The 23,669-nt window shown below is 40.5% G+C and overlaps 1 protein-coding gene across 3 annotated transcripts in view; it reads left to right on the forward strand.

Moving 5' to 3' along the window:
* The window catches only part of LOC308345857 (IQ domain-containing protein H-like), a gene marked incomplete at both ends in the record, with an annotated part of 94,075 nt that extends 73,671 nt beyond the window's left edge, over positions 1-20,404 (forward strand). For 2 of the 3 annotated variants that reach the window (XM_080808408.1, XM_080808409.1), the window contains 3 exons: positions 7,607-7,668; positions 12,919-13,027; positions 18,149-18,265. In XM_080808408.1, the coding sequence (XP_080664534.1) occupies positions 7,607-7,668; positions 12,919-13,027; positions 18,149-18,265 (288 nt within the window). Of the gene's footprint in view, positions 1-586; positions 710-7,606; positions 7,669-12,918; positions 13,028-18,148 lie in introns of all 3 variants that reach the window. The other variant, XM_080808407.1, reaches the window with a different exon arrangement.
* Between the last annotated feature and the right edge of the window lie 3,265 nt (positions 20,405-23,669).

The following is a 23,669-nucleotide window of genomic DNA, read 5'->3' on the forward strand; positions in this document are numbered from 1 at the left end:
ACAGAGACAGGTAAAAGCACCTTTACAGTGAAAAACCTGGCAAAACCGACCTTGGTGAGATCAAAATTAGCATCATCAATGGTAAGTCATGTATATGTACCCTTGGTCTGAGGTGATCCTGTGGTGCCTCTTCTCAAGAAACATATTACTCCAGTCTCATCAGGAGAAAAACATCAGACAGTACCAACAGAGGACTTTCTACAAACCACCTGATCCACACTCCTTGAAACGGTCAAGATCAGCAAAAACAAGGAAAGTCTGAGAAACAGTCACAGCCCAAAAGGACCAAAGGGGACATGACAACTAAATATAATGCGGTATCCTGGGTGGGATCATGGAACAGAAAAAGGGAGTGAGGAAAAATGAATGAAATCCAAATAAAGAACAGACTTCAGTTAACAGCAGTGAGGAGGTCTGATTAATGAGTGTCCTCCTAGGACAAACGTGGCACAATGTCAACCAGAGGGGAACAGGAGCCCTCTCTATTATCTTCACAACTTTTCTGTTAATCTACAACTTTCCTAAAGTTAAGAGTTGACTGAAATAGTTTGTAAAGAGTCTTACGTGCAGCTGTGGTCTTTTCCAGTCCCCGGCAACCATTCGCTATGCGGTGATGAGTACCCAGCTGAAGCACAACAATCTCTCGCTGATTTTCCACTATGTCTTCCTCCAAATGTGTAAGGCCCGTGGCATGGGCTATGACTTTGAGGTATGAAGCTGATGGCTGGCCGGGGTGGTGGGGGTGGTGGTGATCTAGGCAGCGAGTAATTCAGTGTTCCTTCAGACAGATATTCTTGAAAAATTAGTTTAACCTGTAGTTAGAGGAAGGCTGAGTGCAGCCTGGGGAGGGTAAATAGGGAGCTCCATGGGGAGGCGGGGGTTGGAGGGTAGGGGAGGGTGTAGTGGCGCTGGGTCCTGGGAAGTTCAGCTTGGTCCCCAACCTGCACACCCACCTTGGTCAAGCGAAAGCCCTGTAGCTCACCAGACTTAGGAGACATTTGGGGACCATCTCTTGATCCTGAAGCATGACCTGAGTTCCCGGGCCCCACTCAAAGCTACTTATCAATGAATATCCTCTGTCTCTGTCTGCTTGAGCGGCCATAACAAAACACCACAGACTGGGTGGCTTAAACAACTGAAATTTATCTCTCATCGATCTGGGGGCTGGGAAGACCAAGGAAAAGGTACCCAGATAATTTGGTTCCTGGTGAGTGCACTCCTTCTGATTTGTAGATGCCCACTTTCTCACTGTGCCCCAACGTGGCCGAGGGAGAGAGAGAGAGAGAGATCTCTGGTGTCTCTGTAACCTCTCTAATAAGAACACCAGTTCTATTGGAACAGGGGCCCATCCCTATGACTTCACTTAACCTCACTCACTGCCTTAAAGGCCCTATTTCCAATACAGTCACATGGGGGTTAGGGCTTCAACCTATGAATCGGGGGGACAAGCAATTCAGTCCATGGCATCCTTCTACCTCCATATAGCAGTTTCTTCCCAGGAGGAGTTCTGGTTTTAAAAATACAGGTGTGGGTGCCTGGGTGGCTCAGTGGGTTAAAGCCTCTGCCTTCGGCTCAGGTCATGATCTCAGGGTCCTGGGATCGAGCCCCGAGTTGGGCTCTCTGCTCAGCAGGGAGCCTGCTTCCCTCTCTCTCTCTCTGACAGAGAGGGACCTGAGAGGACCTGAGAGAGACCTGAGAGACCCATGCACTGTTAGTTGTGGAAAACCCATTCCACATGACATCACACATATTCAAATATAGTCACCTCTCATATTAAAAGTCATTTGTAAGTAATGACAGAATTGAGCAATTGAGAATTTGCCAACATTCACTTCTATATTTATTACTTTTCATTTCTCATACTTGAGAACAAATACAATTTTGGGGGGATCAAATCCTTTTACAGGCTCTTGAAAAGCATGTAGACCTTAAGCATGAGGCCAACAGTGAATAGATTGGCCCAACTACCACCAGGCAATCCCCACCACACTGCAGGACACCACCAGAATGCGTAAGACTCTTGGATTAGATTGATTCACGCTGTTTGCAAACACTTATAATGGAGCTCATATTCCCTTACAAATTATGTTAAAATTGGTAAAATATAAGAAAGAATTAAAAAACCATATTGAACTGATTTACCTGAAATTAATTGTTACATCTGCTCTACAGAATCCTTTTGGAATTAAATAGTTTTTAGCTGCAAACTGATTAGACCAAAACACTTCCATATGCCAGAAGGTGGCTAAATCTAACATTAGCTTTCTCAGAGTCTATTTTATTTCATCTTCTTCTAAAATATTAAAGCAGAATAAGTTCTGTGAATAGGTATATTTGGCAGGGAAAGTCTCCTTCCCAGAAGAAAATATCCTCCATATCCTCCTCTAAAATATCCTCCTATTGCCTGAGATTATTTTTAGAGATTTATTTCTTTGGCTATAAGCTTTCTACTCCATTGAAGTTTCTAGTATTTCTGGGGAAAGTAAAGCACCAAATTTTATATGTCATTTACATCTTTGTGGCTCTGAGTCGACCAGATTCATTTCTAAGAACAAAGTTTAGTACAAAAAAACAGACTGCTATGACCCCAGGGGAACAGCGGATGGTGCAGAGAGAGGGGCGCCACTGAAGGTGAGGAGAATGGCAGAAAGGGGCAAAGAGGTGCCCACATCATGACTGGCTCTGTCTCCAGGTCACCTGTGCCACACACTCCACAAAGGATGAGAGCTGAAATGGGGAAGAAAGAGAAATATGGACTGAGGGCAATGGAGGCACAGAATAATACGAAGAAGAAAAGAGAGGATAAAATCTAAACACAGGAAGAATCCACCAAAAGGGGGGAGTTGGGGACAAAGAGAAAAAAAAAAACAATAAAAAGAAAGTACAAGAAGAGAGTCAGAGATGAAAAACATGACGTCCTGAAACTCTAAGGTGAGGGAAAGGAGTCATTGAAAATTCTCCAACAGTATTCTTGCTCCAGGTTTTCCTGAGATGGGTTCTCGTCTTTTTAGATCCCAGGGTCTGTCTGCCCCTGGTCTGAACTGTCCTCTTGTTTCCTTCACTGCCTTTTCCTGGAGAGACAAATGATAAACCAGCATTTGCAGAGCACCCACTATGTGCTGGCCACCGAGCGAAGCACTAACTTCATTACCTCCTCAACTTTCCCATCTCTTCTGTAGGAAGCTATTATTTCTCCCAGATTATACTGGGGAATTTGGGTTCAAATGGTGTCAGCACTTTCCCAAGATCACACAGCCAGGCACTTTGTGGAACTAAAATTAATCCTAATGTTAGGATCCATTAAGCCAAACATGATTATCTTACACCAAGGGTGCCCCTATGTATCTTTTTCCCCTAAGAACTATTTGTACTTCTAAAATATTATTACCAATCCAGTCCAAGAATGATGGGAATGATTTCAAATCAGTATTTCATCTAGGTACCCCTTATGTATTCTTCAGCTAAAGGAGCACAAACTTCTCTCTAACCCCCAAGTCTGTTCACCTTACAAAAGAGAGGGGGAAAAGCTTTTTTTTTTTTTTTTTTAAGATTTTATTTATTTATTTGACAAGCAGAGATCACAAGTAGGCAGAGAGCAGGCAGAGAGAGAGAGAGGAGGAAGCAGGCTCCCCGCTGAGCAGAGAACCCGAGGCGGGGCTTGATCCCAGGACCCTGGGATCATGACCCGAGCCGAAGGCAGAGGCTTAACCCACTGAGCCACCCAGGCGCCCCAGAAAAGCTATGTTTAATACTTAACTTCTCTAAACCGTTACTGCCTCCATGAGTTATGCTAAGTCTAAAAAGATGAGTGTAGCCTCTGCTACCCGCTGCCATTCTTGGTCAGATTTAATGTGGGTGCTCCTTCCAGAAAAAGAAGCAACATTAGCAATGCATCATTGTCAATGCTACCAAAAGAATCCTCAAAAGCCCTTGTTCTCGACATTTATGTCTTTCTTTCCATTATGATCACAGAATTTCCAATGTTTCTCGTCCAAACTCTGAAGGGGAAAAAAGGGAAATGAGATCACCTCACAAGTGTATTTTCCTTGCTGAATATTGGAAGGAAGCATTATGGAGTTTGTAAGCAATTTGGTGGGTCTCGTTCTTGGTATTTCTGTAATGCGACAGAATACCCCCACTGATTTCCTAATGAAATGAAGTTGTAATGAAAGCCATATGGAGAAAAGTGTCATGTTTACTGCCTGCGACAGTGTGGGGCAGGGCTGGTCTCACACACACATAGGCAGTGTGCCTTGGTCCTAAATAGCTCCATAACCACCAACGATCATTTCCTCAGGCCAGGGTACTGCCACGGTGGCAATCATTAGTGCTGTTCACGAATGTTCTGATTCTCCTCCTTCTAGGTACATACCAGGCTTATACTTCCTCAGCCCTCTCCCTGAAGTCAAGTATGGCCATATATCTTACTTGGGTCTGAACTATGAGCAGTAGTGATGCAGGTCCTTTCTGTGTAGAAGCCTTCAAGAGCCACTTCAAGAGTCACCATGTCCTTTTTCCTGCTTTGGAAATCATGGAAGCACAAAGAGATGGAGCTTCCTTTGCCTAGGCTCCTGAGTGTGCCAACAGTGACCAGAGACCCATACCAGCTCATGTGGGAAATGGGACACAAGCAAGAATCACACAGCTGATGTTATAGACAACTAAGAACTGAGTCAGTTTTTTTAAATTTTTGCAGCATCGCGACTAGCCTACCTGATTGATTCAGAAATCAGTATCAAGGAAAGGATGTTCCCCAAACAGAAAACTAATATCGTTTCAATGTGTAATCAGTATAAAAGTTACTAATGACATATTTTACATGTTTTGTGCTCAGACTTCGAAAGCTACAGCACATCTCAATTTGGACTACTCACATTTCAAGTTTTCAGTAGCCCCAGGTGGCTAGTGGCTACCATACTGGGCAACACAGAAACGGATGCAGGATACCTTACAGATCAACTAGTCAGTGGTTCTCAACCCTGGCTGCCCATTAGACTGCCTTAAGTGAGGAGCTCTAAAAAGTATGGATGGCCAAGCGGGGCTGGGATTAGGATGAGGCAAGTGAGGCCCATACTCAGGGCACAAAATTTAAGGGAGCACAAAAAATACTCTGTAATAAAGATAAAAATATTGTAAGGCATTGGGGTGCCTGAGTGGCTCAGTGGATTAAGCCTCTGCCTTCAAATCATGTTATGATCCCAGGGTCCTGGGATCGAGCCCCACATCGGGCTCTCTGCTCAGCAGGGAGCCTGCTTCTTCCTCTCTCTCTCTCTGCCTGCCTCTCTGCCTACTTGTGATCTCTGTCTGTCAAGGAAATAAATAAAATCTTTAAAAAATATATTGTAAGGCATTATCTTAAAAATCAAAATGAACGCAAAAAAGAAAAAATCCATGGCCAACAAAATATCATAATTTTAAATTAAGGCATACTAATTTTTCCTTTGCCTCAGGCTCAAATACGGCTCAGCAGGACACTGTACCTCGGGCTCACTCCAGTATTTCTAGAGGTAGGGCTCAGGCATTATATTTTCTAAAGCACTCAGATGTTTCTAATGTGCAGCCAGCATTGAGAGCCACTGTTCTAATCCAATGCCTGTCCTAATGCCCATATTTCCTGACAAAACGAGGAGTCAATAAGTAGTCTTAATTCTGGCATGTAATTTCTTTAACCAAATCTCAAAAATAGTTATTTTTTGGATTTCCTGTGATGAGGAGTTCACGACTTCACAGGGCAGCCATTTCCACTACTGGACAACTCCAGTGTTAACTTTTTATTTATTTGGAGAAAACGGTTTAAAGATAGTTTTCAAAAAAGGATAAAATCATGCCTCTCATATGGATGCAAAAATAAAAACATGATATTTTACTTAACAGAGAAATTAGACAGATGTTATCACCAGTACAAAAAAGAATCCAAAAAACCCAGACATTTTTATAGGTCAGGAATACTGAAATGGATACGCAGGTAGAGAGAAAAATGGTTTTTCCACAAGGGGAGCAGGTGAGAAAAATCAACTGAACCTTTCTCAGACTGCAGAGTATTTGGACTTACAGAGTTCTAAATATTTCCCATAGAATCAAGGCAGTAGGGTGTGCCACAGACCACATACAGTTTTCTGTTAAAATATAAATTATTTTCCACACAAGAAAATTGTTTCCTTATGCATCTTTACCTGTTGTACTCAGAATAGTGATTTTCAGATTTTGAATTGCTAGAGAATCACCCAGGAAGTGAGCTAAAAGTCAGATTCCCTCCCAAAGATCTTGAGTTTGGATGATGCCTATGAAAATGCCTTTTGGGGGTGCCTGGGTGGTTCAGTCATTAAGCGTCTGCCTTCAGCTCAGGTCATGATCTCAGGGTCCTGCGATGGAACCCCGCATTGGGCTCCCTGCTTGGCGGGAAGCCTGCTTTTCCCCTCTCCCTCTGCCCCTGCTTGTGTTCCCTCTCTTGCTGTGTCTCTCTGTCAAATAAATTTTAAAAATCTTTAAAAAGGAAAGAAAGAAAGAGAGAGAAAGAAAGAAAGCAAGCAAGAAAGAAAACGCCTTTTAACAAACACACTACATGATTCTGATGCAGGTGCTCTGAGGATCCTATTTCAAAAAAACACTGGCCTAGACAAGAGATAACAAGTTTTGGCCCAGATGTGGAGAAAAGGGGACCCTTGGGCATGTTGGTGGGAATATAAACTGGCCCAGCCCCTGTGGAAAACAGTGTAGGGGTTCCTCAAAACACTGCAAATACAACCACCATATGATCTAGCAATTCCACACCTGGGCATCTATCTGAAGGAAGCCAATCAGTATCTCAAAGAGATATCTGTGCCCCCATGTTCCCTGCAGCATTACTCACCAGAACCAAGACATAGAAACAGCCTAAGTGTCCACTGATACATGAATCAACAAGGAAAATGTGGTGTGTATATATGATGGAATATCATTCAATCATGAGAATGAAGGAAATCCTGCCATTTGCAACAACATGGGTGGACCTTGAGGACATTATGCTAAGTGAGATAAGCCAAACAAAGACAAACAGTGTATGATATCACTTATATTTGGAACTAAAAAGCTGAGCTCAGAAACTGAGTTGAACGGTGGTGATCAGGCTGAGAAGTAAGGGAATTGCAGAGATACGGTTAAAGGGTACAAACTTGCAACTAGTCAATAAATAAGTTCTGGGGATCTAATGCAGAGCATAGTCATATAGTCAACAATACTGTATCATATATTTCAAAACTTCAGAGAGACTAGATCTTACATGTCATCACCATAAAAAAGAAATGATAATTATAGAATATGACAGAGAAGTGTTAGCTAAGGCTACAATAGTAATTATATCACAATTTATAAATGTATCATATTGAGGTATCGTTGTATACCTTAAACTTATACAATGTTATATATGAATTATATCTCAATTAACAATACTGTCCCAGAACATACCTACTCTATATTCTGGAGACAGATTTTCCAAACGTGGTTTTCACAATATTTGAAGGTAGCTCTGGATTTTAATTCCAGTCAGTCTTAGTGGTCTTGGTGCAATATGTTTTCTTTGCTTCTAAAATAATAGGCTATTTCTTTTCTCCCCATTCAAATTTTCTAGGACAAACAAGGAACTATTTTTATATTATATGAACACCTGAAGAGAGACAAGTTGGGAATGCTGTGAGTATAAAGTGTGTCTACGAGATGTGATAAGCTACAAAAATAGACCATAACAACCAGTAAGAATGATGCTTCTCATGCATTTTAATCAGCATGCTGATTTATTAGAAGTCTATCTTGTTTTATTTAGATCTTCAAGCATTTCATAAAATGACTTTAGATGTGTCAGTGGGGGTTCATAAATATAACCGATTAATTATCCAGAATTGATGGGGAAGAGGCTAGTTCCAACAACATACTACACCCAAACACATACACATATAAGTCACAACAAACCTGACTGAGGAGGACCAGGTTCAGACACCCATATTTAGAAGGGCAGTTGTCATTTTGGCATGCTTAGCAAAGTGCTCTGGTGACTTGGCAAGATGCTCCCCCAAAAGCAGGGTCCATAGCCCCTCCTCAGCTCCAATTTCAGCCCCAATGCATGTATGCTAAGAAGAGTCCTGCTAGCAGCACTCAGGAGGCTGCTGTTTCCTATGTCCTGCAAATTACTCCCCAGCATAATCTGGAGAGCTAGCAAATTTGTCTTCTGATCTAGGATTCAGACTGTACAATCTTACTTCATATCTTGGAATATGGCCACTGGACACCTTTAAATTAACTTACCGGGAAACCATTTGCTCTGTATTTTTCTTCCTTCTGACTTCTACACTAGTGTAGGCATTGTGGCCTCACATTGAAAGGATTACACACATTACACACATTAATGTAATGGTATTGTGAAACACCATGAAACTCAAATAAGAGCACCAAATAAGACTCAATTCCTCCACTAAGCATCAATGTCCTGAATAGCCTCGGTGTCCCCTAGGTGCTCAGTCCCCTAGAAACTGGTCCCAAGAGCTGCACACTGAAATGGGCAAAGATGTGCACAGGACAGGTCTCAACTCCCTTCTCCAAAGTATGGTCCTTTGTTTTATTACAGCACTGTCCATTACAGCAGCCATCCCTTTGAACTTGGCCTCCTCCATCCCTTTGAACTCATGCTAATGTTTTGGTTTGCTCCTCATTTGTAGCCAGAACGTGGCTAATAGCTTAATCTAGTGTTTACAGTCTTCAATGCTTCTCTTCACTTGGGTGGAGACCTGGCTGGTTGAGTCATCCCCTTCAGTTCCCACCTTTCCCCAAGGTCCCATAAGCATGTAAAATGTACTGGGTCATGTCAGAAGAGTCCCTTCATTGTTATTTTAGCCTCTCTTTCCCACTCTTTTTTTATACTGCCCGGAGAGCAACAAGAATGAGACAGAACACCCCCAAAAGTATACATGCATCTTCTCTGCCTGGATATGTACCTCTGGGAGGAGAATAGGGCCAGGAACACCTCTGTGCATGTGCAGGGAAGGAGTTACCCTTTGCTTCCCAGTGTTCTATCCATCAGCTCCCTCCCTGCCATACCTTTACTACCAGAAAATTCAAAAGCATTTTATCAACCATGCCAGGCACAGTTCTAAGCGTTAGGCATATAGCAGTGAACCAAAAGACAAGTCCCTGCTCTCATGAAGCTGATGGGGTGCCGCATGGACAGTCCATAAATAAGTAAATGAGTAAATATGCCCAGGGCTGTGGCAGGACACAGGCCACCAGGCAGTTACCAGGAGTGGGAGAACCAGGCAGTCAATAGATTTAAAGTTGACAAGCTGGAGGATAAGAACTTTGTATTTTCCAGAATTATGAGTCTAATTAAGCAGGTAAAGTTCCAGGTCCAAGTACATGTCTAAGTTTAGGAATTCAGACAGATGGGTTAGTTAAGTACAAGAACTAGAAATCAGAACACAGAGACATGAGCCCTACCTTACCAGGTACTGGCTGGCATGAAAAGTAAACTGCAAAGAACAAGCTGGGCCAGGATTGGAATGACACAAACCGTCATGCACTTGGAATGAGGCTGGGAGGGACAGGACCCTTCAGGTGTTGGGAGAAGAGCAGCCGGGGAAATCACACACCGAAGGAGTTCACGTGCCAGGAGATCATCCCAAGGAGCAACCAGCTCACAGCATCAGGAAAGGTCAACTGCAAAGAGTGAAAGGATATCCAGAGAGTTAGTTGGGGAGAGCACGACCATAAGAGCTCAAAGAGGAGGCTGCTTTTACAGACCCAGGCCAGCGAGAGGATGGCATGAGGAAAGCCTACCAGCAGGTGGCAAAACCCACCAGAGGCTGACACGCAGAGGCAGAACTTGTGTCCTGTAACTAACTGACAGGATGAGATGGGGAAAGTGTTAGCAGGGAAGGGTTCCCACAGTATGGGCTACAGGAAGACTTATCCAGGAGGGTACCTGGGCACAGAGGAACCAGGCAAGAGGACAGCATCAGGGAATTCAGGAGACAGAAAAGACTTATATGAAAAAGGAACTCCCCACTCATCAAACTGATCGAGCAGCAAAGTTGGTTTGATGCTGAAGCCTACAGAATGAATAATTAGGCCGGTGATGAAGAGGAGCTCGTCCAACTATCCCTACACCTGCTCCTGAGATTTCAAGCAGGAATGCCTTTACCTGAAGCCTAGCTTTGGTGGTGGCAATAGTCCTAATATTGTACCTTCTAGATGGTACAGCTACTCACCTATCCTGTAGAAAAGAGCACCGTTGATTGACATGGGCCTCCTGAAGAGTCTAGAGCCTTGTCTGCTATTTCCTATCTCATCTTTCTCATCCCTTCCTGCAGTCACAGAACCAGGGAATGCTGGAGCTAGGAAGGACCCTGGGGATTAACTGACTCTCATAGTGTAGAAAGGAAACTGGGTTTTCAAGCAGGGATGTGGTTTACCAGTGTCACACAGCAGCTTGTGTCTCTGGACCCTGACTCTAGGGTGCTTTTCCAACACCGTATGGCCACCTTGCATGGGGAACCCTATTATGGAAGAGGTTCTCTCTCTACTGTGAAGGGCATCACTACCTACGCACGTTTGTCCCAAGTTTGTTAATTTACTTCTTCTGAGTATTAGGTAGGATTCAAGATTATCCCCAAAATTCTCATTTGCATGTAGCTGTACTTCCTCGACTGTGCGATAGATGAGTGGATTTACAGTTAGCACATCAGGAGTGGCTCGGACATGTGGACACGGAGGTTGAGAACAGATGAGTTAGTAGACAATGACCAGGGGAGAGTCTTTGTTTTCTAGAATTCATATCGAAAGAGAGAAAGATGAACAAATACAAACTTTCCTTCTTTGTGTTGTTTGTGTCGATTTTCTCTTTGGAGCTTTAAGAAGAGGCTTTTCCTGAGCTAGCTGGGCTCTGTTTGGCTTCCTTACAATCGGTTCACCTCAGGGGGAGATGTCAGTCCCCCACCTCTTTAGGAAGAGTGACGACCTTACAGACAAGAATTCTGCGGTCTGGCTTTGCCAGGATAACTTCATACGGACTCTGTTTATACTAGTAAATTTCTGGCAATAGCAGAATTCGAGAAGAAATTTCAAGGAAGGAAAAATGAAGGAAATTCTAGAAATGAGTTAATAGGGAAGAGGACTTAGAATCCATCCAGCTGCTTGGTTCACAACCTGGGGACCATGGACCCCGGGAGGCTAAGGAGAGATGACAATAGAGGCATGAATCCATGTGTGGATACGGGATCATACACACAACACACACACACACACACACACACACACACACTTTTTTTTAAATGTGGGCCTCAATCATATATATATATATATATGTGTATATATATATACACATATATATATATATATATATGAATCATCTGAGGGTCTAAGTGAAACTATACATTCCTGGATCCCAAACCCAAAGAATCTGATTTTGCTGATGTGAGGTAGAGCCTGGGAATCTGCTATTTTAAGAAGCACCAGGGTCCAGGGCACCTGGGTGGCTCAGTCGGTTAAGCATCTGCCTCTGGCTTAGGTCATGTTCCCAGGGTCTTGGGATCCTTGCTCAGCTGGGAGCCTGCTGCTCCCTCTCCCTCTGCCACTCCCCCTGCTTGTACGCTCTGGCTCTATCTCTCTGTCAAATAAATAAATAAATAAAATCTTAAAAAAAAAAAAAAAAGGCACCAGGGTCTAATATATACCAACATACTGAGTCTGTGGCAATAAAGGATAAAAATAAATAAAATAAATCACTTTAAAAATTGTTGACTCTGAAGTTGCCTTTGGCTATTAGTCTCTTAAAAGAGGCAATAGAAGCTAATGTTCGGTAACTATAAGAAGGGTGGGCCGTCTTTGGATTTGAGGACTGCAACTCCAAAAGTATGGAAGTACTAATCCAGTCCAACTCCTTCATTTCAGAAAAAAAGAAGTGAAGACCCAGAGATCTTACAGTAGCTTTCCCCGCAAGGTCACACTGCCAGTGGCAGGACAAATAGTCTCCTGCCTGGGGCCTGGGAAGCTTTCTGCTCCCAGCCTGACCTGCAGGAAAGCCCAGTCAGGCTGGAAGGCAGCCATTGGGAGTGTTGAAGGCTTACACTCTAAAATGACTTATTTACAGGCAACAACTGGGAAGCAAGTAACCCAAAGTTCTCTGAAGTTGCCTTAAGGGGAAGCTCTTTAGTTTCACACCCTCAAGACAGAACAATTCCTAAAAATCAATCCATTCACTTAATCCATTTTTTCCCCTTTGATACGGAAAGTTCACAAAATAACTAGAAGCAATACTTTGCAGTTTCGTTTCAAAGCTACAACTTCCAACAGTCTTGTTTGGGAATGTTCACTGGCCACAGTGAAATTCTACAGGACGGTTTGCAAGTTGTCTCTGAAACCTTCAAGTGTGTGTTCGGCTTTATAAAGCTGGCTGTTCGGGAATGGGACACATTCTCCTAGGAACACGGATGGGGCAGACTCATACATAGCAGGAATTGCTTGCATACATGAAATAGAAAATAAGCCCCAGACAAAAGTCTCTGGGATACTGAGGTGCAGATATCTCTGTAGGCAAGGAAATTGTCAGGTATGAATTATACGTAGCAACAATTCTCTTATACACTGATCTCAACAGTTTTTTAAATGAGCTAATACTACCGTCCTAGCTCAGTGGTAGCCTTTCGCTAGGAATGACTGAAGCTATTCTTATATTCTGCTAAGTTGATTAATAAAAAATATTTATTACACAAATCCTCTTTGTTGACAAGTTAAAATGGAGCCTCATCTTTCATACCTCCCTGAAGATTGCCACCTTGTGAGATTGAAAATACTCATTAAATTCCACCACCAGACAGGCACAAATGAGAGGGTGATTGTTTTTAAGCATGTGAGGGGAATCGTTGGTAAACTCATTTGTTTGGATATCATTAACAGAACAATCGGTGAAGATCTCCAGGGGGTCCTCATGACCTTTGCTCGAAATCTCTTCATCATCCATCAAGAAATATCAGCACCTAATATGCAAGGCGAGACCAATTTTAAGGTGAGGTGTTAATTAACTAACGATTCTGGTTAATTTCTATACAAGGACTGAAAATACCTCATGCTGTATTGTAAACAAGTGCTAAACCATTTTTTTTTTTTTATTGTGAAGCAGTACGTAGCTTATAATGCACAGGGTCAATATTATAAGGTTCCCACTGAACCTGTTAGTTAAATTTAATAGTTTGAAATTTTTTCTTTGAAATATAGTAGACTTGTTTTAAGTTGCTGCCATTTCCAAACCCAGTTTACAAGACAACACGGCTCTCTGAGATCAGAGGTGACGCTGAAGTGTCACAATGAAACCAACACAGAGACAGTCACCACCAAAAACCCTGAATGTAACCTACTTATTTGCAGATAACGCAGTATCTGGCCGAGGATTCCTGGGGAGGCCACGTTTCTAGAGCCAGAGGAGTTCTGAGACCCCAGGAAAGATAACGTGGAGAGGAGAGAAACAGAAAAAGCCCTCAGCGCATACATGGGCCATGTATCCCACACACTGTTTCTCCAATGTGGGGCAGAAATTTCATCACTAAACTGTTTGAAGCTTCCAAATGGCCTTTAAAGATGTTGGTCTATGAAAGCTAGTTGTGTGTAATTGATCAGAAGTCTCCAAACTGTAGAAATAAGAACAAAAGCAAGAAAACAAGAGCAAGATCCACACAAGAGTTTTTGAAACACAGGCCAAACAGAGATGAACACTTGGTATTTTTTTTTAATTTCAATTTTTTATTTAAATTCTAGTTAGTTAACGTATAGTATAAAATTGGTTTCAGGTATAGAATTTAGTGATTCATCACTTACATACAACACCTAGTGCCCACATCACTTACATACAACACCTAGTGCCCATCACACAACAAATGCCCCTTTTTTTTAAAAGATTTTATTTATTTATTTGACAGAGAGAGAGATCACAAGTAGGCAGAGAGACAGGCAGAGGGAAAGAGGGAAGCAGGCTCCCTGCTAGCAGAGAGCCCAATGCGGGACTCAATCCCAGGACCCTGAGACAATGACCTGAGCTGAAGACAGAAGATTTCACCCACTGAGCCACCCAGGTGCCCAACAAATGCCCTTCTTAATACCTATCACTCATCTAGCCCATACCCCACCCACCTCCCTCCACAGACCCTCAGTTTGTTCTCTATCATTAAGAGTCTCTTACGGTCTGCATCCCTTTCTCCCTCCCTCTCTCTTGTTTGTGCCCCTTCCCACATCTTCATCTGTCTTGTTTCTTAAATTCCACATGTGAGTGAAATCACATGGTATTTGCCTTTCTTTGACTGATTTATTTGCCTTAGCATAAGACACTCTAGTTCCAACTATGTCAACAAATGGCAAGATTTTATTCTTTTTGATGGCTGATTAATATTCTGTTGTATATATTTACATATCACATCTTCTTTATCCATTCATCTGTTGATGGACATCTGGGCTCCATCCACAGTTGGGCTATTGTAGATAATGCTGCTATAAACATCAGGGTGCACGTGCCCCTTTGAATCAGTATTTTTGTATCCTTCACATAAACCTTTAACCTTTGGGTAAACACCTAGTAGTACAATTGCTGGATCATAGGCTAGTTCTATTTTTAACTTTCTGAGGAACCTCCATATTGTTTCCCAGGGTGGCTGCACCAGTTTGCATTCCCATCAACAGTGTTAGAGGGTTCCCCATCCTCACCAACATCTGTTGTTTCCTGTGTTGTTAATTTTAGCCATTCTGACAGGTGTGTGGTGGTATCTCATCATAGCTCTGATTTATATTTCTCTGATGAGGAGTGGTGTTGAACATGTTTTCATGTATCTGTTAGCTATCTGAATGTTTTCTCTGGAAAAATGTCTGTACATGTCTTCTGCCAATTTCTTAACTGGATTATTTATTTTTGGGGTGTTGAGTTTGATAAGTTCTTTATAGATTTTGGATATTACTCCTTTATCAGATATGCCATTTGCAACTATCTTCTCCCATTCCATAGGTTGTTTTTTTAATTTTGTTGATTATTTCCTTCACTGTACAGAAGACTTTTGTCTTGATGGAGTCCCAATAGTTCATTTTTGCTTTTTTTCCCCTTGCCTCTGGTGATGTCTAGTAGGACACTGCTATAGCTGAGGTCGAAGAGGTTGCTGCTGTGTTCTCTTCTAGGATTCTGATGGCTTCCTATCTCACATTCATCCATTTTAAATTTATTTTTGTGCATGATATAAAAAAGTGGTCCAGTTTCATTCTTCTGCATGTTGCTGTCCAGTATTCACAACACCATTTGTTGAAGAGATTTGTCTTTTTTTCCATTGGATATTCTTTTCCTGCTTTGCTGAAGATTAGATGACCATATAGTTGTGGGTCCATTTCTGGGTTTTCTGTTCTGTTCCGTTGATCATTGCATCTGTTTTTGTGAATAGTGTACTAATCACCAAAATCTGCATCTGATTCCCAGTGTGGGCCTTCATCATGTTTGAACAGGTCAAGTAACTCAAAGGACTCAACTGGAAATCACAGGCGAAAAGTAAAATAGATTCATTGTTAGTAATGTTTTCTATCTACCACCCCAGTGATATTCTAGTAAGTATCTTCAGTTTGTAAAGAAGCATTTACAAAGACTGAATAAAAAATGGAAGGTGGTGCAGATATAGCACTTGACAAAATATAACACTATTTCCTAAAAACACTCAACCTAGGAATAGAAGGGAACTTCCTCAACCTATTAAGGGCATTAGCAAAAGCCCACAGCTAACATCATAGTTAATGGGGCAAGACTAAAAGCTTTCCCCCCAGGAGCAAGACAAGGATGTCTGCTTTCACCACTTCTATTCATCATTGTACTAGAGGTTCTAGCCAGGGCAATTCAGCAAGAAAAAGAAATAAAAGGCATCCAGATTGGAAAGAAAGAAGTAAAACTATCTCTATTCACAAATAACATGATCCTGTATTTAGGAAATCTTAAAGAAACCAAAAACAACCTGTTAGAGCTAATAAATGAGTTGAGAAAAGTTGCAAGACCCAAGATCAATATAGAGACATTGATTGTATTTCTATACACTAATAATGAATGATCCAAAAATAATTTTTTTAATTTTAAATTTAAACTAAAAAATTTTTTTAAATTCCACTTATAATAGCATCAGAAAGAATAAAAATATTTAGGAATATATTTAACAGAAGAAGTACAAGATCTGTCCATCATAAAAGAAAGAAGATCTAAACAAATTGAGTGGAAGATTTAATATTGTTAAGATGGCAATAATACTCCTCAGACAGATCTATGGATTCAACACCAATTCCTATCAGCATCTAGGCTGGCTTTATTTGCAGAAATTTACAAGATGATCCTAAAATTCCTATGGAAATGCAAAGGATCCAGAATAGTCAAAATAATTTTGAAAAAGATGAACAAAGAGAAATTACACTTCTCAACTTTAAAACCTAACTACAGTGGGGTGTCTAGGTGGCTCAGTCAGTTAGTTAAGCATCTGACCTTGATTTCATCTCAGGTCATGATCTCAGGGTCATGGGATTGAGCCGGGCATTGGGCCCAACACCTGGCACAGAGTCTGCTTGTCCCTCTCCCTCCCGCTTGTCCTTGTTATCTCTAAAATAAATAAATAAAATCTTTTAAAAAATAGACAAACCGGGGTGCCTGGGTGGCTCAGTGGGTTAAAGCCTCTGCCTTCAGCTCAGGTCATGATCCCAGGGTCCTGGGATCGAGCCCCGCGTCGGGCTCTCTGCTCAGCAGGGAGCCTGCTTGCCTTCCTCTCTCTCTGCCTGCCTCTCTGCCTACTTGTGATCTCTGTCTGTCAAATAAATAAATAAAATCTTTAAAAAAAATAGACAAACAACAAAACTATGGTAATCAAGACAGTGTGGTACTGGCGTAAGAATAGAAGTAGATCAATGGAATAAAACTGAGAATCCAAAATAAACCCATACATTTATAGTCAATTGATTTTCGACAAGAGTGCTAAAGCAATCTGATGGGAAAAATGTTGTTTTTTAAACAAATGGTGCTGGAGAAAACAGATATCCACATACAAATGAATGAAGTTGTACCTCCACTCCACAGCATATATAAAAACTAAATAAAAATGGATCAAAAACCCAAAGGTAAGAGCTACAACTATAAAACTCTTAGAAGAAAACACAGATATAAATAAATCTTCATGACCCTGTAGCTAGCAATGCCTTCTTAGACATGATACCTAAAGTGTAAACAGCCAAGGTAAAAATAGATAATAGTTAACATGGAGTATTACTCAGGCATAAAAAAGAAATGTAGTTCTGATCCACTATAACACAAATGAACCTTGAAAACATTATGTTAAGTGAAGAAGGCCAGGCACAAAAGGCCACACATTGTATGATTCCATTTATATGAAATGTCCACAGTAGGCAAATCTATAGAGACAGAGAGTAGATTAGTAGTTGTCAGGATCTAGGGGAAGGGGAAAATGAGGAAAGGCTGCTAATGGGCATAGAGTTTCTATATGGGGCACTGAAAATGTTCTGGAATTACATAATAATGATGGTTTCTTGTGAACCCACTGAAAAACCACTGAGTTGAACTGTTTGTAAGGGTGAATTTTAAGGCATGTGAATAGTACCTCAATAAAAAATAGCTAAATAAAATAAAAGGGAAAGGTGCCATTTTTCTGCCCAATGGGAAAAAAACCAATGGAAGTAAATACTCCCATCAGCCTACTAGTCCTCATTTTAGGATGACTAGACCAATGCTTCTCAAGTTATCTATAGTGAAGTTTTGTTTTTTCCAACTTGCCATGGATCAGTACTTTTGTAAAATACAACAAACATGATTTACTAGAAAAATGAAATGAAAAAAATTAAAGACATATAAAATAGAAGTCCATTTTTTTCATTTGATTTAGCAGCCATAAAAATTTCTATGAAGGTTTCCAAATCCTTACTCTCAATTTTTTTTACTCTCAATTATTTCACGACTGATGACGCAATTTGTAGATGAGTCTTAGTTAGCAAAACACACTTTGAGTTTAACTGGTCTAAATTATACTTAACTCCAAAAAGGAGCAAATAATTGGAGGGGGGAGGAGGAAGAGTTGTAAGAGGTCTTTAATTAATGAGTATTACTTTTATTGTTCATTTACAGACGGCCATTGATGACATTGAAGCCATTCTAGGAGTAACAGAGGAAAACAAAATAAGATTTGAAGAAGAGCTAAAACAGTCCAAAGATGACAAAAACCTTTCTAAACCTGATAAATGAATGCTCCTGGAATATTGCTGATTTTTGGATTCAATCTGGAGTCAAAAAAAGGCAACATTCTTTTTGCTGTTAGGAATCAAAGTGGGGAGTGGAGTTAGTTTGTTTTGTGTGCTAGGAGGTGTATCAAAACAGATTATAATGTAATGCTCTTTTTTAAAAAAAATATTTATTAAGTGATCTTATTTTACCTACTAAACTAAAACCTGTGTGTGCTTTTACTTGAGAGTATCAAACAATCTCTTCTTCTTCCAGAGCTCAGGAAGAAATAACCTAACAAGAAAGTTACAAGTCTTATTACTGTTATCACTTCTGCACCTACTTCCTTATAAACTTCAGGATTATGGAGCTTTTGTTTATGCCTTATAAAGTTTTCTCCTCCTATTTCTAAGAGTAATTTATCTTCTGCATTTTAAAAAAATGGAATAAAGTCTTAATCATTGCTATTTGGCAAAACAGGTCTTCTTTTCCCCAAGAAAATTACATTTACATGGATTTTTAAAGTGACCCTCTATCATTCATTGTTTTTTCTTGTTCCAAGCCACTATTGTTTGTTGTTACCATTTCTCAAAAAAGTAAGGTGCTAAGCCAACATCTAGTTAACCAGAGCATCAGAATTTATCTAGGTGGCAGTATCTGCTCTTAGTTTAATATATAGCGTCGCTCGAGCCCTCTAGCACGAATATACATTGGTAATCTCTAATTCTCCATTTAATACGGCAGTAGGATTTGTACAATCATAATTCAACAGTACCTTTTTAAAGTGCAAGTTGGTGAAATTATGCAGCGCTGACACTAACTCTTAGCATTCCCTTCTCAATTGTTCAAAACATTTCAGAAACAGGCAGCTTTACAGAAGGGTGAAATATCCAAGTCACAACACCAAAATCGCATAGTTGTTTTCAAGAATAACCTTTATGTCTTTAAAAATATTTTAATGTGTTGGGGAAACTAGGCATACTGTTTTATGTATGGAATTCCAATAATTTTTAACGGTGCCTCAGCCACAAGCTCAGAGCGTCTGCCTAAAGTCGGCATTTTTGTGTGTATCAGCTTTTGTTTTGCTATAGTTGGAAATACATTAATTAGCCAGGTTTCCCGCCTGGGCTAGGTAAAACGATGACCTCTTTTTCTTGCCAGATCATTCTAATCCATATGAGGGGCCCACTGTCCAGACACTTGACGGATAGGAAGTACTACATGCCCATTAGAATCTCGCCTCAATTGGAGCCAGAGCAACATAAGGTCCAAGAGACTCATTAGTTCACTGGCACAATCGTGTCCTGAGAGTAAATGAAACCCTCTGTCTCCTTATGGCTCTCATCTGCTCTGGACTTTAAAAGAAAACTGTCTCTGTTTTGTTCAGCACAGCAGTGCATCTTTCACATGGTGAGAACCCCTCTTAACAGTACAAAACTGTTAAATCTATCAGGGAAGTTTTGTATGTGAATTTTGATTAGCACACTGGAGCCTCAAGCTGCTGGCAATTGTAAAATGAGTTCACTCTCCTGTACCTTTTTTTTTTTTTCTTTAAACCCACCATGATTGGTTTTCTCAAACAATGCACTTTCCTTCCTTCCATCTCCCATTAGCATACACCACAGAATGCCTGTTTGCAAATTGAGGCCTTACATTCGGATTCAGGTCTGACTAGGAAAACAATTGGAAGTAAGGTTTTCTACCTAAAGACCTACAGCTTCAAAATGAAAGGAAAAAATTTGGTATGATGAAACAATCACTTCAAGTAATTAAGTGGAAGAAGCCAGAGGACCAGATTAAATTAGTGTAATGTTTTAATTACAGAACATTTGAAAAGAAGCATAGTCCATTATCTTTTAGCACATATATGTAGCAAAGACGCTGTGCTACTGGTAAACTAAGGTAAGTTTGAAAAAAAATCACATATATGTGTACAATGTTTAAAGTATTATAAACAAAAATTAATTGAGATGAATTACTGAACTTTTATTACTCTAATTAGGAAAATGAAATATTTGTTGATAAGAGAATGTCCCTTTACATATTCCCTCTTTTGTTTTAAAGAAACCAAGTAGGTAATATTTCATGACAAACTGCTATCTACTTACCTATATCTTCTGTAATCTACTTATATTTACCTTTAATGAACACTTATTATGGGCTAAGTGTATGCTGTACTGTGGTTACGTATGACTACTGTTCTCATTTTACATACAGGACACTAAGATTTAGTGGGGGGGGTATCTCAGTGCATGTCTCAAGACCAAATGAAATTGGGGCTTTGCTCTTTTACCACAAATTCTAGCATGTTGTGTAAAGTAGAAAGTTCAGATTCACTTGTCCCAGATCACACAAGGGACTTGCACTTTTTTGTAAGAAATTCTAGCATTACTTAAGGGACAGTTTCACTTATGCTTCCAGCTAAATCAACTGCACAACTGACAGTATCATGGGGCATCACAATTATGTAATCAAAGAAATCAGGAGAAGAGAATGTGGTGTCAGTAGAATTCTGCCATGTGATGGATCTGTAAGACTTCTGTGGAGGACTGACAATGGGAAGGGGCAGGAGAGTTTGGAAGCTGGAAAGTCATGCCCCATAGTTTGTTTGAAAAAGGGTATAAAGCCAAGAACCTGGGGAAGGGTTAAGAAAGGACTTCCAATAAGACAGAGAGTAACCTGGGAAAAGTTGGAGCATTATTTCAGCTATATAATTCTAAGAATTGCAAGCATCCTATTTTTCAGGTATAAAAATAAGTATTGGGGCGCCTGAGTGGCTCAGTGGGTTAAGCCTCTGCCTTCGGCTCAGGTCATGATCTCAGTGTCCTGGGATCGAGCCCCATATCGGGCTCTCTGCTCAGTGGGGAGCCTGCTTCCCTGCCTCTCTCAGCCTGCCTCTCTGCCTACTTGTGATCTCTCTCTGTCAAATAAATAAATAACATCTTTTAAAAAAATCAGTATTTTATCATAAGTAATATATTAGAAACCATGTGATAGCTTTAACAATTAATAATCATTTGTATGCATCTGGCACCTTTCTTCTAAAGAGCTCAAAGCGCTTTACATTTGTTATCTCATTAATTTCCAACACTGTCCCTGTGGGGAAGGTAGTAAGTATTTTAACATTTAAATGTTTATCTTTCAGAATTTCTCAAGCATGCATTAATTATATTTCCAAAAATGTAAATGTTCACTAGTTTTATTTTACTGTTCCTCTGGCTTCAATGTGCATAATAGATCTGTTCAACTCTCTAATGCACTGATCACAGTAAATCTTTTTTTAAAATAATATTTTATTTATTTATTTGATGGAGAGAGATCACAAGTAGGCAGAGAGAGAGAGGGGAAGCAGGCTCCCCACTGAGCAGAGAGCCCGAAGCGGGGCTCAATCCCAGGACCCTGAGACAGGACCTGAGCCGAAGGCAGAGGCTTAACCCACTGAGCCACCCAGGTGCCCCCGGATCATAGTAAATCTTATCTGAAAAACTATAAGTTGCTAAAATAATGGAAGAGTGGAAGTTGTGGCTGGGGGGAAGCATATGACTGCTTTTCTCACTGGAAATAGTTTGGTTCAGTCCATTGCAAATGCAGATGAAACGTGCTGCGGATCTTCCAAATCTTTTCTGGGTCCCATTCTTTCCAAAAGGTGAGCCTCACGAGGGTAAGTGCTGTATCTATAAGCCTGAGGTAGACTGACCTCCTATTTACATCTTTGTTTTACTGATGATTTTTATCAAAGTGGAACAGAAACCAGATGCATTCTACTACGAGTTGTATCCTGAAGTCACAGAATAATAAGGGCCAGAAACTCGTCTCCCCAGCCCTCACTCTCTCTGGGCTGGTCATACTTTCCTCAATTTTCTAACTAGAAAAATGGCAGATAGTAATACCTGCTCCTTAAGGAAGCAGTAGAGATTAATTGGCCAATGTTGGGAGAGCAATTCCAAGATGAAGCACTCTACATAAATGTTTAAGTATTATTACTGCTCTGCTCCTTCAAATGGAAGTTCTAACTTTGAAATGTGATTATACACTTTTCCCCAAAAAAACCCTTCATAACCACATATATAGGTTTATTTTTCACTCTAACAGTCTAACTCATGGTTGTGAAACTTTATTGCACTTGATGGAGGACCCTGGCTTTTATTAGTTTTAAACTGCTGGTTGCTGGGGTATTTATGTAAATGAGGCAAAGATACCAAAACAGTAAATAATAAGCATGTCCCTGCTGTTTAAAAATCTGTTGGTAGAAACAACTTTAGTTTGTGTATAAGAAGACCCTAAACGTAACAAAGAAAAATAAAGCTTTGGTACCTATGCATAAAATAGCATTTTGGGTTTAGGGGTTGTTTTTGACATGGTTTTCTCCCTAAACATTTCTTTACCACTCTGTAAACATTTTGTTTTACCTCTACAGTGGCCACCACGTATATCATATATATGTATGTGAGAGAGAGAAATGAGTAAAAGACATTTTAAGAATTTTTTTATTTAACAAAATGTTATAAAGTATACTAGATAGCTAATAATAGCACCCAGAAAGCAAGGCCACACCCAAATTTATTGCAGTCTCCTCATAAGGAATGTCATGATAAAATCATGGTCCCAGGGGCGCCTGGGTGGCTCAGTGGTTTAAGCCTCTGCCTTCTGCTCGGGTCATGATCCCAGTGTCCTGGGATCGAGCCCCACATCAGGCTCTCTGCTCAGTGGGGAGCCTGCTTCCTCCTCTCTCTCTGCCTGCCTCTCTGCCTACTTGTGATCTGTCTGTCAAATAAGTAAATAAAAAATTAAAAAAAAAAATCATGGTCCCATAAACTTAACAACAAAACAGCAGAACTTCCATTGGTTGCAAAATAACTTCAAATTCATATTCAAATTCTGGTTCATTGAAAGATTCATGCTGCTTTGCTTCCGAGTAGAGGACACAAAATACTTATTTTGCAATCACTGAAAAATTTAAAATGATCTAACAACACGTGACTTGCAGGTTCCCTTTATAAAGCCTTCCTACTCATCTTCTTTTTAAGTTGAATATCCATAGCTAGCCACATTTCAAAGTCAAAAAACTAGGTTCATTTGCAACAACAGTGAAAAATCGGAAAAGTCTAAACATTCAACAATAAGGTATTACTTAAAAATTATAGGGGCTACCTGGCTGGCTCAGTTGTTTAAGCATCTGACCCTTAATTTCTGTTCAGGTCATGATCTCAGGGTCATGAGACTGAGCCCTGAGTCAGGCTCCACGCCGGGCATGGAGCCTGCTAAAGATTCTTCCTCTCCCCGTCCCTCTCCCTTTGCCCCTCCCCTCAACACTACCCCTACATGTACACATGCATGCGCTCGTTCTCTCTCTCACTCTTAAAAAAGAAAAATTCAAATAAAATTATGGAATAGCTATAGAAAGACAGCCATTTAAAAACTCATAGTC

The sequence above is a fragment of the Martes martes genome (assembly GCF_963455335.1).
Source record: "Martes martes genome assembly, chromosome: 7".
Taxonomy (NCBI): domain Eukaryota; kingdom Metazoa; phylum Chordata; class Mammalia; order Carnivora; family Mustelidae; genus Martes; species Martes martes.